At 41.1% G+C, this 17,817-nt stretch overlaps 1 protein-coding gene and 1 long non-coding RNA gene across 3 annotated transcripts in view; one reads left to right on the plus strand and one right to left on the minus strand.

Moving 5' to 3' along the window:
* LOC149462215 (uncharacterized) overlaps positions 1 to 17,817 on the plus strand; it is a 114,840-nt gene that overhangs the window by 9,675 nt on the left and 87,348 nt on the right. The gene's annotated exons all lie outside the window — the stretch shown is intronic.
* The window catches only part of LOC149462216 (retinol dehydrogenase 8-like), a 38,556-nt gene continuing 27,428 nt past the window's right edge, over positions 6,690 to 17,817 (minus strand). Inside the window, exons 5-6 of the mRNA XM_089677313.1 lie at positions 15,498 to 15,681; positions 6,690 to 11,703 (exon numbers count right to left, since the gene is read on the minus strand). Coding sequence (XP_089533439.1) covers positions 11,470 to 11,703; positions 15,498 to 15,681 — 418 coding nt within the window. The 3' untranslated portion in view covers positions 6,690 to 11,469. The remainder of the gene's footprint in view (positions 11,704 to 15,497; positions 15,682 to 17,817) is intronic.

Genomic DNA, 17,817 nt, shown 5'->3' on the forward strand with positions numbered 1-17,817 from the left:
AAAAAAAATTTGATTAAAAAATTTGATAAAAAAATAAATAAAAAAATAAGGGGGGGGGGAGTATCATTGTGAGTGTTGAGTGGCTGTGAATGGGAGATTGTAGTGTTTATAGTATAGTGTTAATGTCTAATTCCCATACTTGTAGGCCATCAGTGGATTTTTGGTGATATTCAAGGAAGTGGCGGGGAACGCTATTTATATTTTATTCTGTTTTTTTACTATTTTTTACAATGTAATTTACTCTTTATAATGTCATTATAAGTGGTAATAATCATGCTGTATTACCACTAAATATCTGCTCACTACTGTTACATAATTGATGTGCCAGTGCTGCAAGGTGAACATTTTACCCCACTAATCTCCCAGAATATAATTTTTTTTTTCTTTGTTTTCTTTTGTATTTTTATTACCCCCATCAATTTTTTTCACATAGTTTTTTCGATTTTCAGCTGTTCAAAAATCTTTTATTAATGTCATTTTTCATTTCATTAATTTATTTTTTTTTTTTTTTCCATTTCATCATTTTTCTTTCGTCTTCTGTTTTCTTATTTATTACATCCTCTCTTTTTTCCATTTGGTTTCCTTTACCCCCCCATTTAACATCCATGACTTTACACTATTTACCTGACAGCAATGGTCAATCACTGGTTAATTGGTTAATTGATCAATTAGACTCACGTTCCCTATATATTCACCCCTGTTCATCCACCTCCCCCTGCTTGAAAAAGGAGTGCACTTCCGCCTTCCACGGCCAGTGCATGCTCTGAAACGCGTCGCAGTGCACCCTGGGATCTGACGTCATCACGGCCACACCGCCGCTACGTTCCAGCGTGCGTTCCATCCGGCTCTGAGGGAGGATGTGCACGCCGGCCGGCCTCACCGCTGTTTCCCTCCAGCCACCACGCTGTTCCAGCCGAGAGCTGACCTCCCCACATCGCAGAGAGATGACGGCTCTTCACCCGGGTTACCACCCCACCGTTAACTATTGTTAACCACGGTTTTTAAGCTTATGATTACTTCACACATGTGAGTGTTTCTACATTTAGACTTGAATAAAAAGACTTATTGCACTTAGAGGCGCTTCTCTCCTTTTTCTCTTCCCTAACATTGCACCCAACACTCAAGCACTGCTCCTTGCTGCCAAGCTCTAACGAGCGGGGCCCTCTGTGTCCTCTTTTACCAAATTGTATTGTAACTGTAATGTCTGCCTTCATTTTGTAAAGCGCTGTGCAAACTGTTGGCGCTATATAAATCCTGTATAATAATAATAACCAGCATTCCCTTCCCTAACAGCCAGCCCCCTCTTCACCACTAAGCCTGACTCTGAACTTCCTAGCTCCCAATGTTGTATCCCAATAAACTGCACAATTCTTCCACCTTGCACCAGTTGTGCCCTTTGCAGGGACAAGCAGAGAGAGGAAAGGCTGAGTATGGAGTTTCTGAACTTTCTCTTTCTCTGGTGACATCACTTCCTCTCTAGTGCAGCTTTATAGGCCAGCCAGTCCTCTGGGGGTGCTGTGTACATTGGGGGGCATTCAAAAAGAGCAGTGCAGGTACATTGTTTGCATCACTCTTCTAATAATAGCAGATGCTGCTCCTAACAAAAGTGGTGAAAGCCCTATTGTTTATTAGGAGGGATCAGTTCTGTGTTCTCAGAAGAAGTAAACAATGATGGTGGGTGTCATTCACCCAAAAGAGGTCTAATCTGTGTCTACAAAAAAAAAATCAGAAAAAGCCTGTAAAAGTAGTCCTTGAATAAATAACATTTCCACTGGAAGGCTTTTTTTACAGGCACCTTTTAATTATTTTCTTTTTATATGACAGCATCAATTTTAAGTGATAGTCCACTCTCCAAGTAAGATCTGTATTTAACCGCTGAGTCATAGGTGCTATTTCAAAATAGAGCTGAGACAGTGGGGTTGATTTACTAAAGGAAAATAGGCTGTGCACTGCAAGTGTTCTCCAAGTGCACAGAAAGTGCAGTTGCTCTAGATCTGAGGGGAACATGCAAAGCCAATTAAAAAAAAAAACCAGCATTTTTGCTTGCACATGATTGGATGAAAGAAATCAGCAGAGCTTTGCTTCATTTCAAAGCTTCCCCTTGGATCTAAAACAACTGCACTTGCAGGGTCGCTTGTGGTGCACTTGCAATGCACAGTATATTTACCTTTAGTGAATCAACCCCAGTGTCTCGTCCCACCAACACCAGAAATTAGCGGGTGCTGATGAGATTTAGAACTGGAAGCACTGGAAGGAGTACAGCCCTAAGCCTAGGTTTCTGGGCTTCCAATCTGGCTAAACAGTGCTCTGTAGCAGGTAATGTAAACTCAATGCTTCTGCATTCTGAGTGCCAAGAAACCCAGCACTAATAGGGTCTACGAAAACATCAGGGCAAGGTTTGTTCCGTTTGCAGCTGGAGTAGGGTTTGACAAAGTAAACCCCAGGTCTAGAATGTTCTGGAATTTCTGCACCTTGGCCTGGACAAATGCCTTAGTCTCCAGTCTTTTAAGGTCCAGGTATCAGCATTATTCACTTTCACAAACTTTGTTGGGCCACACAGAATCTGATGGAAGAATTACTGTGAAGTTTGAGGAACCCGAGACCACCAAGATGCCTCAGTGGGATCTACTCTGATTTTGTAGTATCTTTCTGATAATCAAAATTGTATGTTGTTGAATTTGACTCTTAAGGCAGCATTTTTGGTTGCATCTACTTCTGGGAGAAGGATCTCAGAACCTAAAGCATTGGGGTGTAAAGACATGTTTGTGACATTCTTTCATCATGGAGTTGCTTTTTTTTTTGCAAAACTTCTCTTCAGGTTTTCATTTAAACCGAGATGTGATTGCCTATATTCAAAGACACAAAGACACAATGGACACATCCTCTGGATGTGGGAGAAGTGTTATAAACCTACATTCAGATAAATTTCGAATATCAACTGTAAGCGGGTTAGAAATAGTTAGTCAGGTGCTGCACCAAATAAGAGTGTGTAGTGATGTGATAATTTCTTTGCCCATTTTCCAGTGTATACTTCTGTTATGCAGTGTTTGTTTTGCCCTTTTCCAATATGGCTGCTATGCTCTCTGGGCACTGAGGATAAGGTCATCAGAAAGAGCACTTGTGGAAAAGAGAGGGGTTTGGATTTCCTGCAGAGAGAGAGAGAGCTCAGACTGTAAGTGTTGCAGCCTCCCCTCACTGAGACATGCAAAAAAGACTGTTAATGCTTTAATGTTCCTGTTTGGAAGATACTTTATGTTGGATGGTTCACTGGATGTGATTTCTTCAATACATGGACTTTCATATACAATGCTGTGTGGATTACCGTCTATGTAGATCAGGGGTGTCCAAACTTTTTTCAAAGAGGGCCAGATTGTATGAAGTGAACATGGTGGAGGGCCGAACATTTTTCCGAACATTCTTTGAACCATTACAATTAAATGCAAATACATTATTTTATGCCAAGTTAATTGCAAACGACATACTTTTCATTTCATAACATTAAGATCAACTGACAGCTGAGTATTCACAATGTATTCTAAATAAATTAAAAAAAAACTTACCTGCACTAATGTGAAGGGTGAAAAAGGTAGCTGGAGCTGAAGTCTCTGCTCGGCAGCCGGGAGGGGAAGAGAAACACACTTCACGCTGGAAGCTCGGCCCTGACGTCACCGCCCTCTGTCGCTCCCAGCGCAGCACAGTCACGCATGCACACTGCTCTCAAGCAGAAGACTGTCTGCCACAGAAGGGAGGGCCGTGCGACAGCCGCATTTACACAGACCAGGGAGAACGCGCCGCAGTCAGGCATGTGCACTGCCCTCTGCTCTCAAGCAGAAGACTGTCTGCCATAGGGAGGGCCGTGGGAGGGCCACATTACACAGAGCAGGGAGGGCTGTTGGAGGGCCGTATTAAACCGACCCCCGGGCCGTAAATGGCCCGCGGGCCGGACTTTGGACATGTCTGATGTAGATGATACATTTCTCAGTTGGTATTTCACGTGTTATCCACAAGCCCCAATTGAGTGGAGGCACTGGCGCTTGTTAGAGATCTTGTCCTGATCACACAGATTATAAGGACTCTGCTCCTAAATACTATATAGGTGGCACCATCATACCCCAGTAGCTACAAAGAGTGTAAAAATAGCGCTACAAGTGCTAGGGTTAACTTAGTTCCTAGGTTTTTCATTTAGCTGGATCTTTGGGTCTGACTCACTGCTCCTGTGGATATTAAAAGGGACAGTGGGCTGGGGCCAGAGAGCTTTCCCCCCCTGCAAAGAGTTCCCTCATCAGTGGGAGTCGTGTCTCTCTGATGATCTGTCAGTCATACAGCCACTTAGGAGCCCAAAAGATGCGAGAGCCATCCAACTTGGGGTTTGGCCTGAAGACACCAGCTGCTGGGGAATGCCACTAATGGACCTTTATTTGAATGGACTCTACCTTTGTAGGTATGCTGGGGCAGCATATAGCCAATTAGGGATTTAGGAAAAAGGCTGTTCTTTTGCTGGACTTTATACCATTTTGCACTTTATCCAGTAAAGAGTTGAAACTTTGCCTTCTGCCTGGTTTGAAGTTCTTTAAAGGAGTGTACTGCAAGTAACCCGCACCTATGGTCTAAGTTTTGGGTCACTAACACATGAGGTATGAAGAGTCAGTACATCTTAGTGCAAGTTCAACAAGAGGTTGCCACTGGCAAGGGAGGTGCAGTCAGCAAACAGCCTGTTGGAAACGTGTGCCTGTTCTAGGTGGAGGGTTATAGGTGGAAGCACAACAATAAAGGTACCCCACTATGTGCGTGAAGTAGAGTGATCCTGTTACAGGTGCCTAGCCTGGCCCAGAAGAACCCACCCCAGGGGTAGTCCTTCCATGTGACCCACACTTGATGCCCAACGGGTTAAGGGGGAACATGGAGGAAGGTCCATCGTCAGCTAACCCCTGCTCCTGCCAACAGACTCTCAGATCAGTTATTCATCATCCCTTATGGAAAGATCATAGGTAAGGAGGTCTCAATGCATTCCATTGTTTCCTGGATACTTAAGACTGTTCAAACGGCATACATGGATAAAAATTTGACTCTACCTGAAGTGAAAGTGCATTTAACAAGGAATGTCACCACTTTCTGGATGTATTCTTTGAAAGTTCTTCTGTAAAGAGACAACCTGGTCGCCTTGGAAGGCATTTATGGTGCATTATTGTGTTGAGACTACCTTTATGACTACTGTAGCATTTGGCAGGAAATTGCTGGCAACTGTAAAGCATGTAAACATTTTTCTTCCATACCATATACTTGTATAAAAAAGTATCCTGTTCTCTTTGTATTGCTTCTTTTGTGTGAAATACCTGGTTTTCCTGCCAACCCCTCTGCTTTCCTGTTAAAAACTGACCACACTAAGCATGAGAGTCAGTTTTCTAGCTGTGCTGGAACCCAGCCTGCTCTCCTCCACTGATCAGACTTTTTTTTTTTTTTGATGTGATGTGAGCTACAAGGTAAAAATAGGTTTTCCTCTCTTCATCACCAACTTCTGTGTCTTACTAAAGAGTTAAGCTGCCTGTGGATGATGCCAAGTCAGCAGGCAACCATAGTGTCCAGACAGACTGGGTTGATTTAAAAAAAAACTGGAGGGTTAAAAAATCTGGTGCAGTTCTGCACAGAAGCCAATCAGCTTCCAGGTTTTTTTTTGTCAAAGTTTAATTGAACAAGCTGAAGTTAGAATCTGATTGGTTACCATGCACAGCTGCACCAGATTTTGCACTCTCTAGTTTCAATTACCCTCAATGTGTCTATGGAGTTATATCAATGCATAAAGCAACTTTTGAAACAGAACACTATTATATTTTTAGGTTTAGGTAGCCTTAACTTCTAAATTGGCTTTGCATATTGCTAAATAAATACACCTTATTGCAAACATTTATTATATTACAGCTTATGAATTCTTAGATGTAATTGCTTCATTAATTTCCTGTTTTTGGCTTTCTTTCCTTTATCGGCACCTGCTGATCTAGCAAGTACATCTGTTGTTTTTCAACATAACAAGCTCTTCTGCAAATGTATCAGTTAAGTGTTGAGACAAACCATTTACTACTGACAGGGGTGCTTACAATGATCAGCTTTTATTTATTCATGTAAAACCTTTAACTCAAAAGAAAAAAACTGTTGCTGTAACTGCAGTGTAAGCTGGAGTTTGGCTTCAGTTTGTTAGTGTATCTAAATCTTCTAGTCCTTCTAACTCTCCCCTCCCCCCAGTTTAACAATAATACTGTTTGTTGTGCCCCTGTGCTTCTTCATCCAGAGTGGGGGCACTCTAATACAAGAGGTGCATTACTGGCCAGATCACCAGGTGAGAAGAGAGGGGAAAAGCCAAAAAACGAAAACTAAGACAGCCACCACTTCTAAGGATTAGTAAGCTGCAATATATTAAATTAGTTTTTTCTTCTTCTCAAAAGAAAAATAATTTTTTACTTAATTTCAACTGGTTACTGGTAATATGGACAAAGAGCTTAGCCCATCTGTACTGTGCCTTGCATCTGTATTGGATAATTTGTACAAAAGTGTCCATGAAGGTTATTTACATTATGTGTGGGAGTTTTTATTTCTTGAAACTAAGTTTTACAGTCCATACATTTGCTTATAACCCTGCCTATGTGAATCAAATATAAAACATCTACTGAAAATAGTTTGTAAATTACAAACTAGAATGAAACAATGAATACAAATATTTTTAATAGTATAATCCAAACGCTAACAATTTACATATCAAAGCAAAATTCAATATGAAATTACATTATTTTATGTAGGATTACAAAAAAAAATCTGAATCTCATGGTCACTTTTGCTCTATTAGCAGGTTGTACTGCATCAGCTTTTACAACTCTAATATTGCAGCAGTATGGAGCAGATTTATAAAAAGGGAGTAAAAATGCAGCATTTACCCATAGAAAACTAATGGGTTTCACAAGAAGCAAGGAACCTGTTCATATTTTTAACTGCTCCAGTTTTTAATAACCATATATACTGCTATAAAGTCATTTATTCTTAATGTGTAAAATATGAACATGAATACATGGAAAGTACTACTCGATCCTATAACATAAAATTACAAATGTAAAAATACAAATAAGTCTTTAAACGAGAAACTCAGGATAAAAAAGGCCAAACATTCATATTCACTTAGAAGGGATGCAACATCGATCCAATGATGCATCTATCCCCTACCACGTCTACACCAAGAGCTGAGCAATCAAAGACCACTGATCGCTCAGTTCTCAGTCTTCAGTGACCAGACAGTGGTGACTGGCAGTCACCAGCTCTCTACTCCGCCCCTCCAGTGATCACTGGAGTGCTGGGGTGGGAGTGGTTAGCTCAGGAAAGCAAGCTGCTGGTCCAGACATCTGGGTGGATCCCAACATTAAAGACTGGATATCTCCAGAGTCTGGACCGACTAAATGATGTCAAACAACGGAGGGATTTAGCCTGCTGTAGGATGAATGGGGGTCACAGGAGTGCAGAATGAAATGCACTCCTGTGATCCACAGAACTAGGACCAAAAGAGCTTAGGTCCTACTTTTCCTTTAACTGAAACAAAAGCAGGTGCAATTTCAGGATATAACAGATAAAGTTGTCCATCTGTAACCCAATTTTTCAAGCAGTTATTGCAAACATTTATTATATTACAGCTTATGAATTCTTAGATGTAATTGCTTCATTAATTTCCTGTTTTTGGCTTTCTTTCCTTTATCGGCACCTGCTGATCTAGCAAGTACATCTGTTGTTTTTCAACATAACAAGCTCTTCTGCAAATGTATCAGTTAAGTGTTGAGACAAACCATTTACTACTGACAGGGGTGCTTACAATGATCAGCTTTTATTTATTCATGTAAAACCTTTAACTCAAAAGAAAAAAACTGTTGCTGTAACTGCAGTGTAAGCTGGAGTTTGGCTTCAGTTTGTTAGTGTATCTAAATCTTCTAGTCCTTCTAACTCTCCCCTCCCCCCAGTTTAACAATAATACTGTTTGTTGTGCCCCTGTGCTTCTTCATCCAGAGTGGGGGCACTCTAATACAAGAGGTGCATTACTGGCCAGATCACCAGGTGAGAAGAGAGGGGAAAAGCCAAAAAACGAAAACTAAGACAGCCACCACTTCTAAGGATTAGTAAGCTGCAATATATTAAATTAGTTTTTTCTTCTTCTCAAAAGAAAAATAATTTTTTACTTAATTTCAACTGGTTACTGGTAATATGGACAAAGAGCTTAGCCCATCTGTACTGTGCCTTGCATCTGTATTGGATAATTTGTACAAAAGTGTCCATGAAGGTTATTTACATTATGTGTGGGAGTTTTTATTTCTTGAAACTAAGTTTTACAGTCCATACATTTGCTTATAACCCTGCCTATGTGAATCAAATATAAAACATCTACTGAAAATAGTTTGTAAATTACAAACTAGAATGAAACAATGAATACAAATATTTTTAATAGTATAATCCAAACGCTAACAATTTACATATCAAAGCAAAATTCAATATGAAATTACATTATTTTATGTAGGATTACAAAAAAAAATCTGAATCTCATGGTCACTTTTGCTCTATTAGCAGGTTGTACTGCATCAGCTTTTACAACTCTAATATTGCAGCAGTATGGAGCAGATTTATAAAAAGGGAGTAAAAATGCAGCATTTACCCATAGAAAACTAATGGGTTTCACAAGAAGCAAGGAACCTGTTCATATTTTTAACTGCTCCAGTTTTTAATAACCATATATACTGCTATAAAGTCATTTATTCTTAATGTGTAAAATATGAACATGAATACATGGAAAGTACTACTCGATCCTATAACATAAAATTACAAATGTAAAAATACAAATAAGTCTTTAAACGAGAAACTCAGGATAAAAAAGGCCAAACATTCATATTCACTTAGAAGGGATGCAACATCGATCCAATGATGCATCTATCCCCTACCACGTCTACACCAAGAGCTGAGCAATCAAAGACCACTGATCGCTCAGTTCTCAGTCTTCAGTGACCAGACAGTGGTGACTGGCAGTCACCAGCTCTCTACTCCGCCCCTCCAGTGATCACTGGAGTGCTGGGGTGGGAGTGGTTAGCTCAGGAAAGCAAGCTGCTGGTCCAGACATCTGGGTGGATCCCAACATTAAAGACTGGATATCTCCAGAGTCTGGACCGACTAAATGATGTCAAACAACGGAGGGATTTAGCCTGCTGTAGGATGAATGGGGGTCACAGGAGTGCAGAATGAAATGCACTCCTGTGATCCACAGAACTAGGACCAAAAGAGCTTAGGTCCTACTTTTCCTTTAACTGAAACAAAAGCAGGTGCAATTTCAGGATATAACAGATAAAGTTGTCCATCTGTAACCCAATTTTTCAAGCAGTTAATGCTAGGGGTAATCGAGCTGTGTATGTAATTAATAGCAAGAAAGCAGCTATGTAATAAAAAGTCATCTAAAGCTGGCCATAAATATATAGATTTATTTCCGTCAGTCTGCAGGCCAAACAAAAGAAATCTAACAGATTCTCCCACTGTGGGGTTTTGTATTCCGATCAGTGCCTGCATCTGTTTGGATGTAGGTGATTTTCTGCTGACAAGTCACCATGTGACATTGCCAGGTGGCTTATTATAAACTTACCTCTAGGTAAAAATATAAAAAGTGACTTTACTACTACTTTAACCACCTCCCGCCCATTATGTAAGGAAATAACGGACGGGCGGCAGTTCTCTCGATCTGGGAGGACTTCATATGACGTTCTCGCACTCTAGCTACGCATGCGCACCCATTGGTTGTGCGCTGTGTGAACACAGCGGATCGCCAATCACAGTAAAGAGCCAATGACATAGGCTCTATCATGTGATCAGCTCTGTCCCAGCACAGCTGATCACATGTAAATGGGAAATGCCGTTTATCAGTAGTTCTCTCCTCAGGGAACTGATGATCAGTGTAGCCCCATCAGTGTCACCTATCAGTGCCACATATCAGTGCACATCAATGCCACATATCAGTGCCCATCAGAGCTGCCTTTCAATACCAACTCTCAGTGCCAGTCAGTTCCACCTATCAGTGTTTGTCAGTGCCACCTAACAGTTCTTATTAGTGCCATATATGAGTGCTGCCTTTCAGTGCCCATCAGTGATGCCTGTGAATGCCCTCCAGTGATGCCTGTCAATACCCATCAGTGCCACCTATCAGTGCCCATCACTGCAGCCTCATTAGCGCACATCAGTGAAGGAGAAAAATTACTTATTTACAAAATGTTATAACAGAAACTAAACATTTTCAGTCTTTTATAGTTTGTTTAGCAAAAAATAAAAAAAACCCAGTGGTGATTAAAAACCACCAAAAGAAATCTCTATCTGTCTCAAAAAAATGATAAAAATTAAATTTGGGTACAGTGTTGCATGACCGTGCAATTGTCATTCAAAGTGCGACAGCTGAAAATTGGCCTGGGCAGGAAGGGGGTAAAAGTGTCCTGTAGGCAAGTGGTTAAGAGATGGTCTGTTTGTCACATTGTATTATAACAGAGTATATAGATTATATTATATTGTTTGTATTGATTGTAGTGACATTGTTTACCCCAGTCTCATTATTACATTATTAGTAATGTTGTTTTTTATTTGATTAGAAATAATACAGAATTTTCATAATCATCCTTCTTCCATTGACCTACAAGCCCAACCATCAGTATGACACAGTTAAAACCATACAAACATAAACAATATATTTACAAAGCAAAAAATATAAAAATAAAGAAGTTCAGCAAATGTGCATGTTTCAAAGGAACACTATTGCTTGTATAAAAACACTGTGGTTGACAAACCTAAAACAGTTAAAATATTTTCACTTGTAAAAACTCCTACATGGCTATATAGGTTACAGGGACTAGGAGATGCAATTAGCTATTTCATCTGCATAAAACAGTGCAACCATACATTCATAAAGGTTCTCCTAGTCTGTTGAGAGCTGCAGCTGAAGAGCAATATTTCTAATGCGGAATGGAGGAGGGTACGGGGTATTAAAGTGCATTCCATTTTATTTTTAAAACTGTAAAATATACCCCTCGTATTTTACTTTGGTGACAGGAAACGGTTCTACAAAAAATATAGTAATCTTACTGATTTTCTAATGTATGGGAGTACTGTCCGTCATACTTGTTTTATTTGCACTAACATACAATTTTCAGGACAAGCTTTCAGTATTACTGTTTGAGCCTTGAAGAAGGGGACATACCCTGAAAGCTTGTCCTAAAATTGTATGTTAGTGCAAATAAAAAAGTATCGTGGACAGTACTCAGTTGTTTCTGTAGAAAGTGCACTAATACATCTACAATCACCTCAAACTAATTTATGGGAAACCTCTTCACTGTTCCTTTTTTCCATAAACACTGAAGGTGTTAGGGTTTTAATAATTTTGCATAGAAAGTGATCAAATATACAATGTAAATACAATCATGGTTCTTATGACTGATTCTTCCCAAGGTCAAAACTCTTTTTACTTCTCCATCTCAGTAATTTGATGAAATTAAGGCTTGCATTGAAAATTTTGTCATGATGAAAGACCATCTTGTAGAAGGTATCGATGGGTAAGTCACCATTTGGATCAGCATATTTTAGCGTTGTCATTGGGGTGTAGAGGGTGTTTGTCTGGTGACGGAAAGGTGGATTATCTGAGAGAATAATCTTCATTGTGTGCTGAAAAAGTAAAAGAAAGAGAAAAAATAATGTCATGTTTAGGAGCATCCACTTGACATCAATGGTAATGATTTCTGCAAATAATGAAAACCGCATAACATCTAAACCTAAAGGTATATCTAGACATGATAATTTGAAATCTGGGTAGTTGTGCACATGGGAGTTTAAAGGGGACAATAAGCATGCATTTCCAATTCTAGCCAGTTACCATTTACCCACCAAATACCTAACACACAAAATAGCATAGTGCATTACCTAGTGTTGCATAGTTACATATGTTCAGGGGACACCAGCCCAACATGTCAAATTACCTATCTTTTCAGAACATTGGCTAAACAGTGTTTGACCTCCCTAGCGGTTTGATTATGTCAGTATTTCTGTGCTCAAAGCGGTACATTGTTTTCAATGGAAATATGTTTTTTTATTGTAGGCCTGTAATTTTAAGGAATAACTCACTGAAATCAAGAGTCTAGTAAACATCCCTGGTATGATAAAATTTGAAACACGAAATCATAAATTATGATATAATAATCATAAAAAATAATATAATACATTTAATTCAATAATGTAATCAAACCAAAAATACTGAAATTGGAAATAGAGCGCCAAGTTCGCACATCACTGAGCTTAGTCGCAAAATCGTTTTCAGTGTCTGATGACGAATTCCCCCACGAAACATCGCTCAATTCTGCAAGTGGTTCTAATTTACTATCGCTGTTCTCTAGCTGGTCTAAAACCGCTTTTGACCTAAAGGGGCGCTTTTTGGACGCCATGGACATTTCTCAGTTTCTAGGCAGATAGAACAATAAAATGTATATGAAATAGTTTGATATAGTAATGTAATACTATCAGATTTTAGTGTATTGAGTGAATGTCAAATTTTTTTTTTTTTGTACATTCCCGCCAGTTCCGTCCACCGTACGTCCCGACGCTCGCAGAGAATGGAACCCGGAAGACGGATGCCAGCATCGGCCGGAGGACATGGCCGGGGACACTGCAGGGGGGACATCGCGGGACCGCAGGAAAAGGTAAGTGCTCGAGGGATCCCAGAGGAACACTGCAGTGTAATCCTGAGTGTAGCTCAGGGTTACCGCTTCTGGTACTGAAAGATAACCCCGAGCTACACTCGAGAATACCACCAGGGGGTTTAAAGCGGAGTTCCACCCAAAAGGGGAAGTTCCGCTTTAAAGACTGGTCCCCCGCTCCCCATTAAGGATTGGCATCTTTGGGGAGTGGGTACCCAAAATTGACAGGAACCTGCTCCCACTTCCGCTGCGATCTCCTAGGTGATTGGAAGTGGAAGTTGTCCTCCTACCCTTCCTTCCCGTAGTCTTCTGGGACACATGGCAGGTCCCAGAAGACTAAGGGGCCATTCAGGAAGCGCAGCGCTACTCGCGCATGCGCAGTGGGCACCCGGCTGTGAAGCCGCAAGCTGTCACAGCTGGGTGCCCACACTGAAGATGCCGGCGCCTGGAACACAGGACGGCCAGTTAAACGGGCTGCGGGGAGGACACCGTGGGATCATGGTACAGGTGAGTGGCTGTTTTTTAAAAGTCAGCAGGTACAGCTTTTGTAGCTGCTGACTTTTATTTTTTTACAGTGCAACTGAAACTTCACTTTAAGTAACACAGGTTACTTTGAGAGTCTATCCTCGTGACATGATTTACACTGGCTCTACACTCCTTAGTTCCTTTGAGGATCTGTAATGCTTGTTTTACATCCTTGTTTGTGAGTATATATATTTTATTTAATAAAATCACAGAATTACTGAGGTAATGCGCAAGGTTGGTGAGCTCTTTCTTTTTGCTTCACTTCTAAGTAATACAGGTATCAGGAGCTCTTCTAGTGTTTGAATAGCTAGAATGTGTGATAAGCCACCACAGGGACTTGTCGCAAACGTGCGCACCAGAGACTGACGCAGTCTGCCATTTTGTTATGAGTAGCCATGTTATTCCCTCATTCTTCCCCCCCCCCCTCTCACTCTGAGAGGCACAGTGACAGATGTGTGTGTTAAAAGTGTCACAGGCCAGATCCCAGCAGGGAGCCACGTGGTGCCCCACTGTCCCAAGAACCTGTGCCATTTCACACCTCGGGAGAGATAAGGCAAACTTTCCCAGAAGTTGAAAGAGATTCCGAGCTAATAAACCTAGCTCAGCGTAGGTGATAGAATCAGATAAACACTTCTCAAATCCATTTTTCCCCTATGTCTCATATCTTGGAATATGAGAGACTTACATAAAAACTGAGCATCTCGCCAGATGGGCTAAGAGGAGCCGAACATTTTGGTGGGTCACTCGCCTTGTCTTGGACACACAGGGAAGCAGAAACATAGATCTCGTGAACCGTGCAGTATATAATTTCATAATTCATATCTAATAAATCCTCAGCCTTGTCTGCATAATAATCTACCCGCGGGTTGACTGTCACTTGTGCAGGTGAAAAGTTATAGGCTAATATGAGTTATGGAAGATATTTTTGCTCTAGTTTAGGCATCCACCCCTATCTCCGCGCCCTAAGTGGAGATTGGCCTTTGACTGCAGAGCCACCCCCCTGCTGGGGACTTTAAAACAGGCTGGCAGGCCTAAGAAGTTGAGTTGAAGAATTCTCCCATTTTTTCCATCGTAACATAGGGAGATCAAAGCACCCTTCTGCTCTGAAACTTGGATCTGCTAACCCAGGACTTTGGCAAGTACTTTAACCCTTTCACCTCTCTCTGATATCTCTTTCCTGTGCTATGGTTCTTTGTATATTTATATATATATCTTAGTTACATCTTTGTTCTGTAAATATTTTTATTGCTCCTGTTTGACCTTTTTGTAATAAATCTTTCTTTCTGAAAGTGTTGAACTGTTTCTATAGCTCTGTATTGCAACTCACGAATTCCTGCCTCTAAAGAGACGCTACTGTGGTTGTTTAAACCTCTGCATAACCAGCCTGCGGAACATTTTATACAGACGATTATCTCAATCATTATAGTATTATAGCTGATAACGCTGAGTTTCCTCTTTCTCTGTATAAAAAGGAGGTGGTGGCAATGTGAAGGGTTAATTGCGTAATTAACCTGACCCAGTAACAATTGCCCAGGCTGCCGGTACGTCGATTGTGGTCCGTTAGCTGGAAAATCGTTGTGCAGGGTACAGCTGGGTGTGGCATTGTTACGCATGTCACATCACGGTTTTAGATTGGCTAGTCCTTCGGTCACGAGTTTGGTGAGAAGGTCTGGGGTCTGACGCTGCGATCGTGGCAGGACTAGGACTAGGTATAAATCAAGTCCAGTCTGTTACACTTCCTCAGACAGTGACTCCATCTCAGATTTCAGAACCTGGCTGGGTGGCCACAAGGATTAGATTGGAGTTGGGGTTAGTCAATGTCTAAAAAAGGCTGCTGGAACTTGCATAGAGGGTGTCCCAAACAAAAAAAAAAAAGAGGGTGCTGCTGCAATCATACACTTTTAAACTGTCCCTAAATGTCCTGTAATATCTGCAAGCTTTGGACCCAAAAAGGAATGGTTGGGTCTCTTGAGTGTTCCTGCCTAGGATATAAAACGAGGGTAAGTTGCAGCTGTACAGGCAGCAGACATTCCACACACCAGCTTTTCTTAGGGAAAACAACTGCAATTGAACCAGGCCTTCTAGCATGTTCTTTCTTCCCTAAGAACAGACAGCAACATTTTCTGATTGCCTTCTGCTCTGGCTAAGAACAGTTTGATTGGGAGACCTTTATCTATCATATGTTGGTTGTTTTGGATGTCAACTCTAGTTTGAATTGTCAGGAGGATTCTTTAATGCTTTTACCTCTGCTACATCTTCAGCTGTCTGGCCCAGGCTCTGGAAGATTGACTTATAATTTTTAAGATAAACATTGGTAAACATCTCTGCAGTTTCCTTATCTGCTCCAGAAAGATCCATTTTCATTCCGTCTTCGTAGACTTTCCTTTCAAATTCTGTGATGACCGGGCCAGGTTCAATTAGGCTCAGCCTACAACATAATAATGAGACAATACAGTCAAACAAAAAATGTTTATCTACAATTAAATATTTAAAATAGAAGTATACATCTGAAAAAAAAATAGAAGTATGGCCAAAGCTTTTTTGGCCATATTTCTGTGGGTAACAGGAGTGCACTTACTTTTGTTCTCCTGCTACCCAGAATCAGCTGATAGCGGCCTATTACCCACTATCTGCTGACATGGCAGAACCTCTCCAGGCTCTCCAAGGGTCCAGACAATATTGTCGGGATTGACCCACCTGTCTGACAGCTGGCTCTACCTTTCAGCATTGTGGCTGAGAGCTGGAGCCAGCTGCGTCCACCCCCTCCCTAATCCATTGCTGTCAGTCACCATTTTTCGCTCTGATCAGACTGAAGTAAGTGATCAGTGGTCATGTGATTGCTCAGTTCTTTGACTTATAGCTGATGTGGGACAGCTGCAGCATTTCACCAATGCTGCAGCATAGAGGTATGTGTGTTTATTTTTGTTAACCCAAAACTTCTGCTTTAATAAATGCAAAGGTATTCCTAGAACAATATGGTTTTTCTAAAGACATTGCATAGCAGAAGCTGTTTGCCTTAAAGCTGGCTTTGCCTAATTGAAACACTGGACTAAGCTGTCTGATAAAGGATGAATTGCTGAGATACAGTAAGCCATTCAGTTCTATATCTAACCTGCAAATTCAGCTACAGAGCCTGTAAGCAATGGGCTGATTACAACAGGCTGCTAAGCAGTTTCTGTAAAACAAATGAAAAGGAAACTAAAGCTCTACCTACTGGCTAAAGATTACAAAATGGTAATATGCTACATTTTATTTTTAAAGAAAACAATGTCATTCCTTGTTTTAGCCAATTTATTAGTACCTGTGTATAGAAGTTGTAGTTTTTTTTATTATTCTCTCAGGTCATAGCTCTTTAGAAATTCCTAGATTACAATTGTAAATCTATGGGGGGGATTTACTAAAACTGGTGAGTGCAAAATCTGGGCAGCACTGCAAAGAAGCCAATCAGCTTCCAGATTTTATTGTTAAAGCTTAAGTGAACAAGCTGAAGTTAGAAGCTGATTGGCTACCATGCACAGCTGGACCATATTCTAATTGTACCAGTTTTAGTAAATCTACCATTATGTGTAAAAACACTCTACTTCCCCATTAGCTTTAATTATATATTTTTCTACTGGCTGACCTCAGCCAATAGAAAATAAATAGTACAGGCGTACCTCAGTTTGCGAATGCCTTGGTTAACGTAATTTTTGGTTTACGAATGAAAATCCATTGAAAATAATGGCTCGGTTTACAAATTTTTTTTCGCATTTATTATTATTATACAGTATTTATATAGCGCCAAAGGGTTTGCTCAGCGCTGTACAATAGCAAGGGGAACAGAATATGAGACAAGACCGTAACAATACAATACACGAGGGGTTCGAGGGCCCTGCTCTTTCGAGCTTACAATCTAGGAGGGAGGGGAAGGTGGCACAGGAGGAGATGGCTGTGGGGGATGGAGTGGCAGGAGGAGTGAAGGAGGTTAGTTGTTAGGTGAGGTCGGGTGTTAGGTGAGGTTGGGGTAGGCTTTCCTGAAGAGGAGGGTTTTCAAGGTGCGCCTGAAGGTGGGGAAGGTAGGTGACAGTCTGATGGAGTTCCAGAGGATGGGGGAAGTCCTGGAGAAGTCCTGCAATGGGGCGTGAGAAGAGGAGACCAGGGAGCTAGAGAGTAGGAGGTCCTGTGAGGAGCGGAGGGCACGGGTAGGGTAGTATTTGGGTATCAGGTCAGTTATGTAGATTGGGGCGGCATTGTGAATGGCTTTGTAGGTCAGGGTTAGCAGTTTGAATTTGATGCGTTGGGCAATCGGGAGCCAATGAAGGGATTGGCAGAGGGGGGAGGCAGATGTGGAGCAGTTGGTGAGGTGGATGAGTCTAGCCGCTGAGTTTAGGATCGACTGGAGTGGGGATAGCGCTCGTTTGGGTAGGCCAGTGAGAAGGGAATTGCAATAGTCCAGGCATGAGATGATGAGGGAGTGTACGAGTTGTTTGGTGGTGTCTGGGGTGAAGAATGTGCGTATCTTGGAGATGTGAGCAATGCGAACTGATTATTTGGTTTTCAATGCATTTACGTTATGAGGTGATTG

Source organism: Staurois parvus, unplaced genomic scaffold (assembly GCF_062004578.1).
Source record: "Staurois parvus isolate SC_StPar_1 unplaced genomic scaffold, SC_StPar_1.0 ptg000183l, whole genome shotgun sequence".
Classification (NCBI taxonomy): domain Eukaryota; kingdom Metazoa; phylum Chordata; class Amphibia; order Anura; family Ranidae; genus Staurois; species Staurois parvus.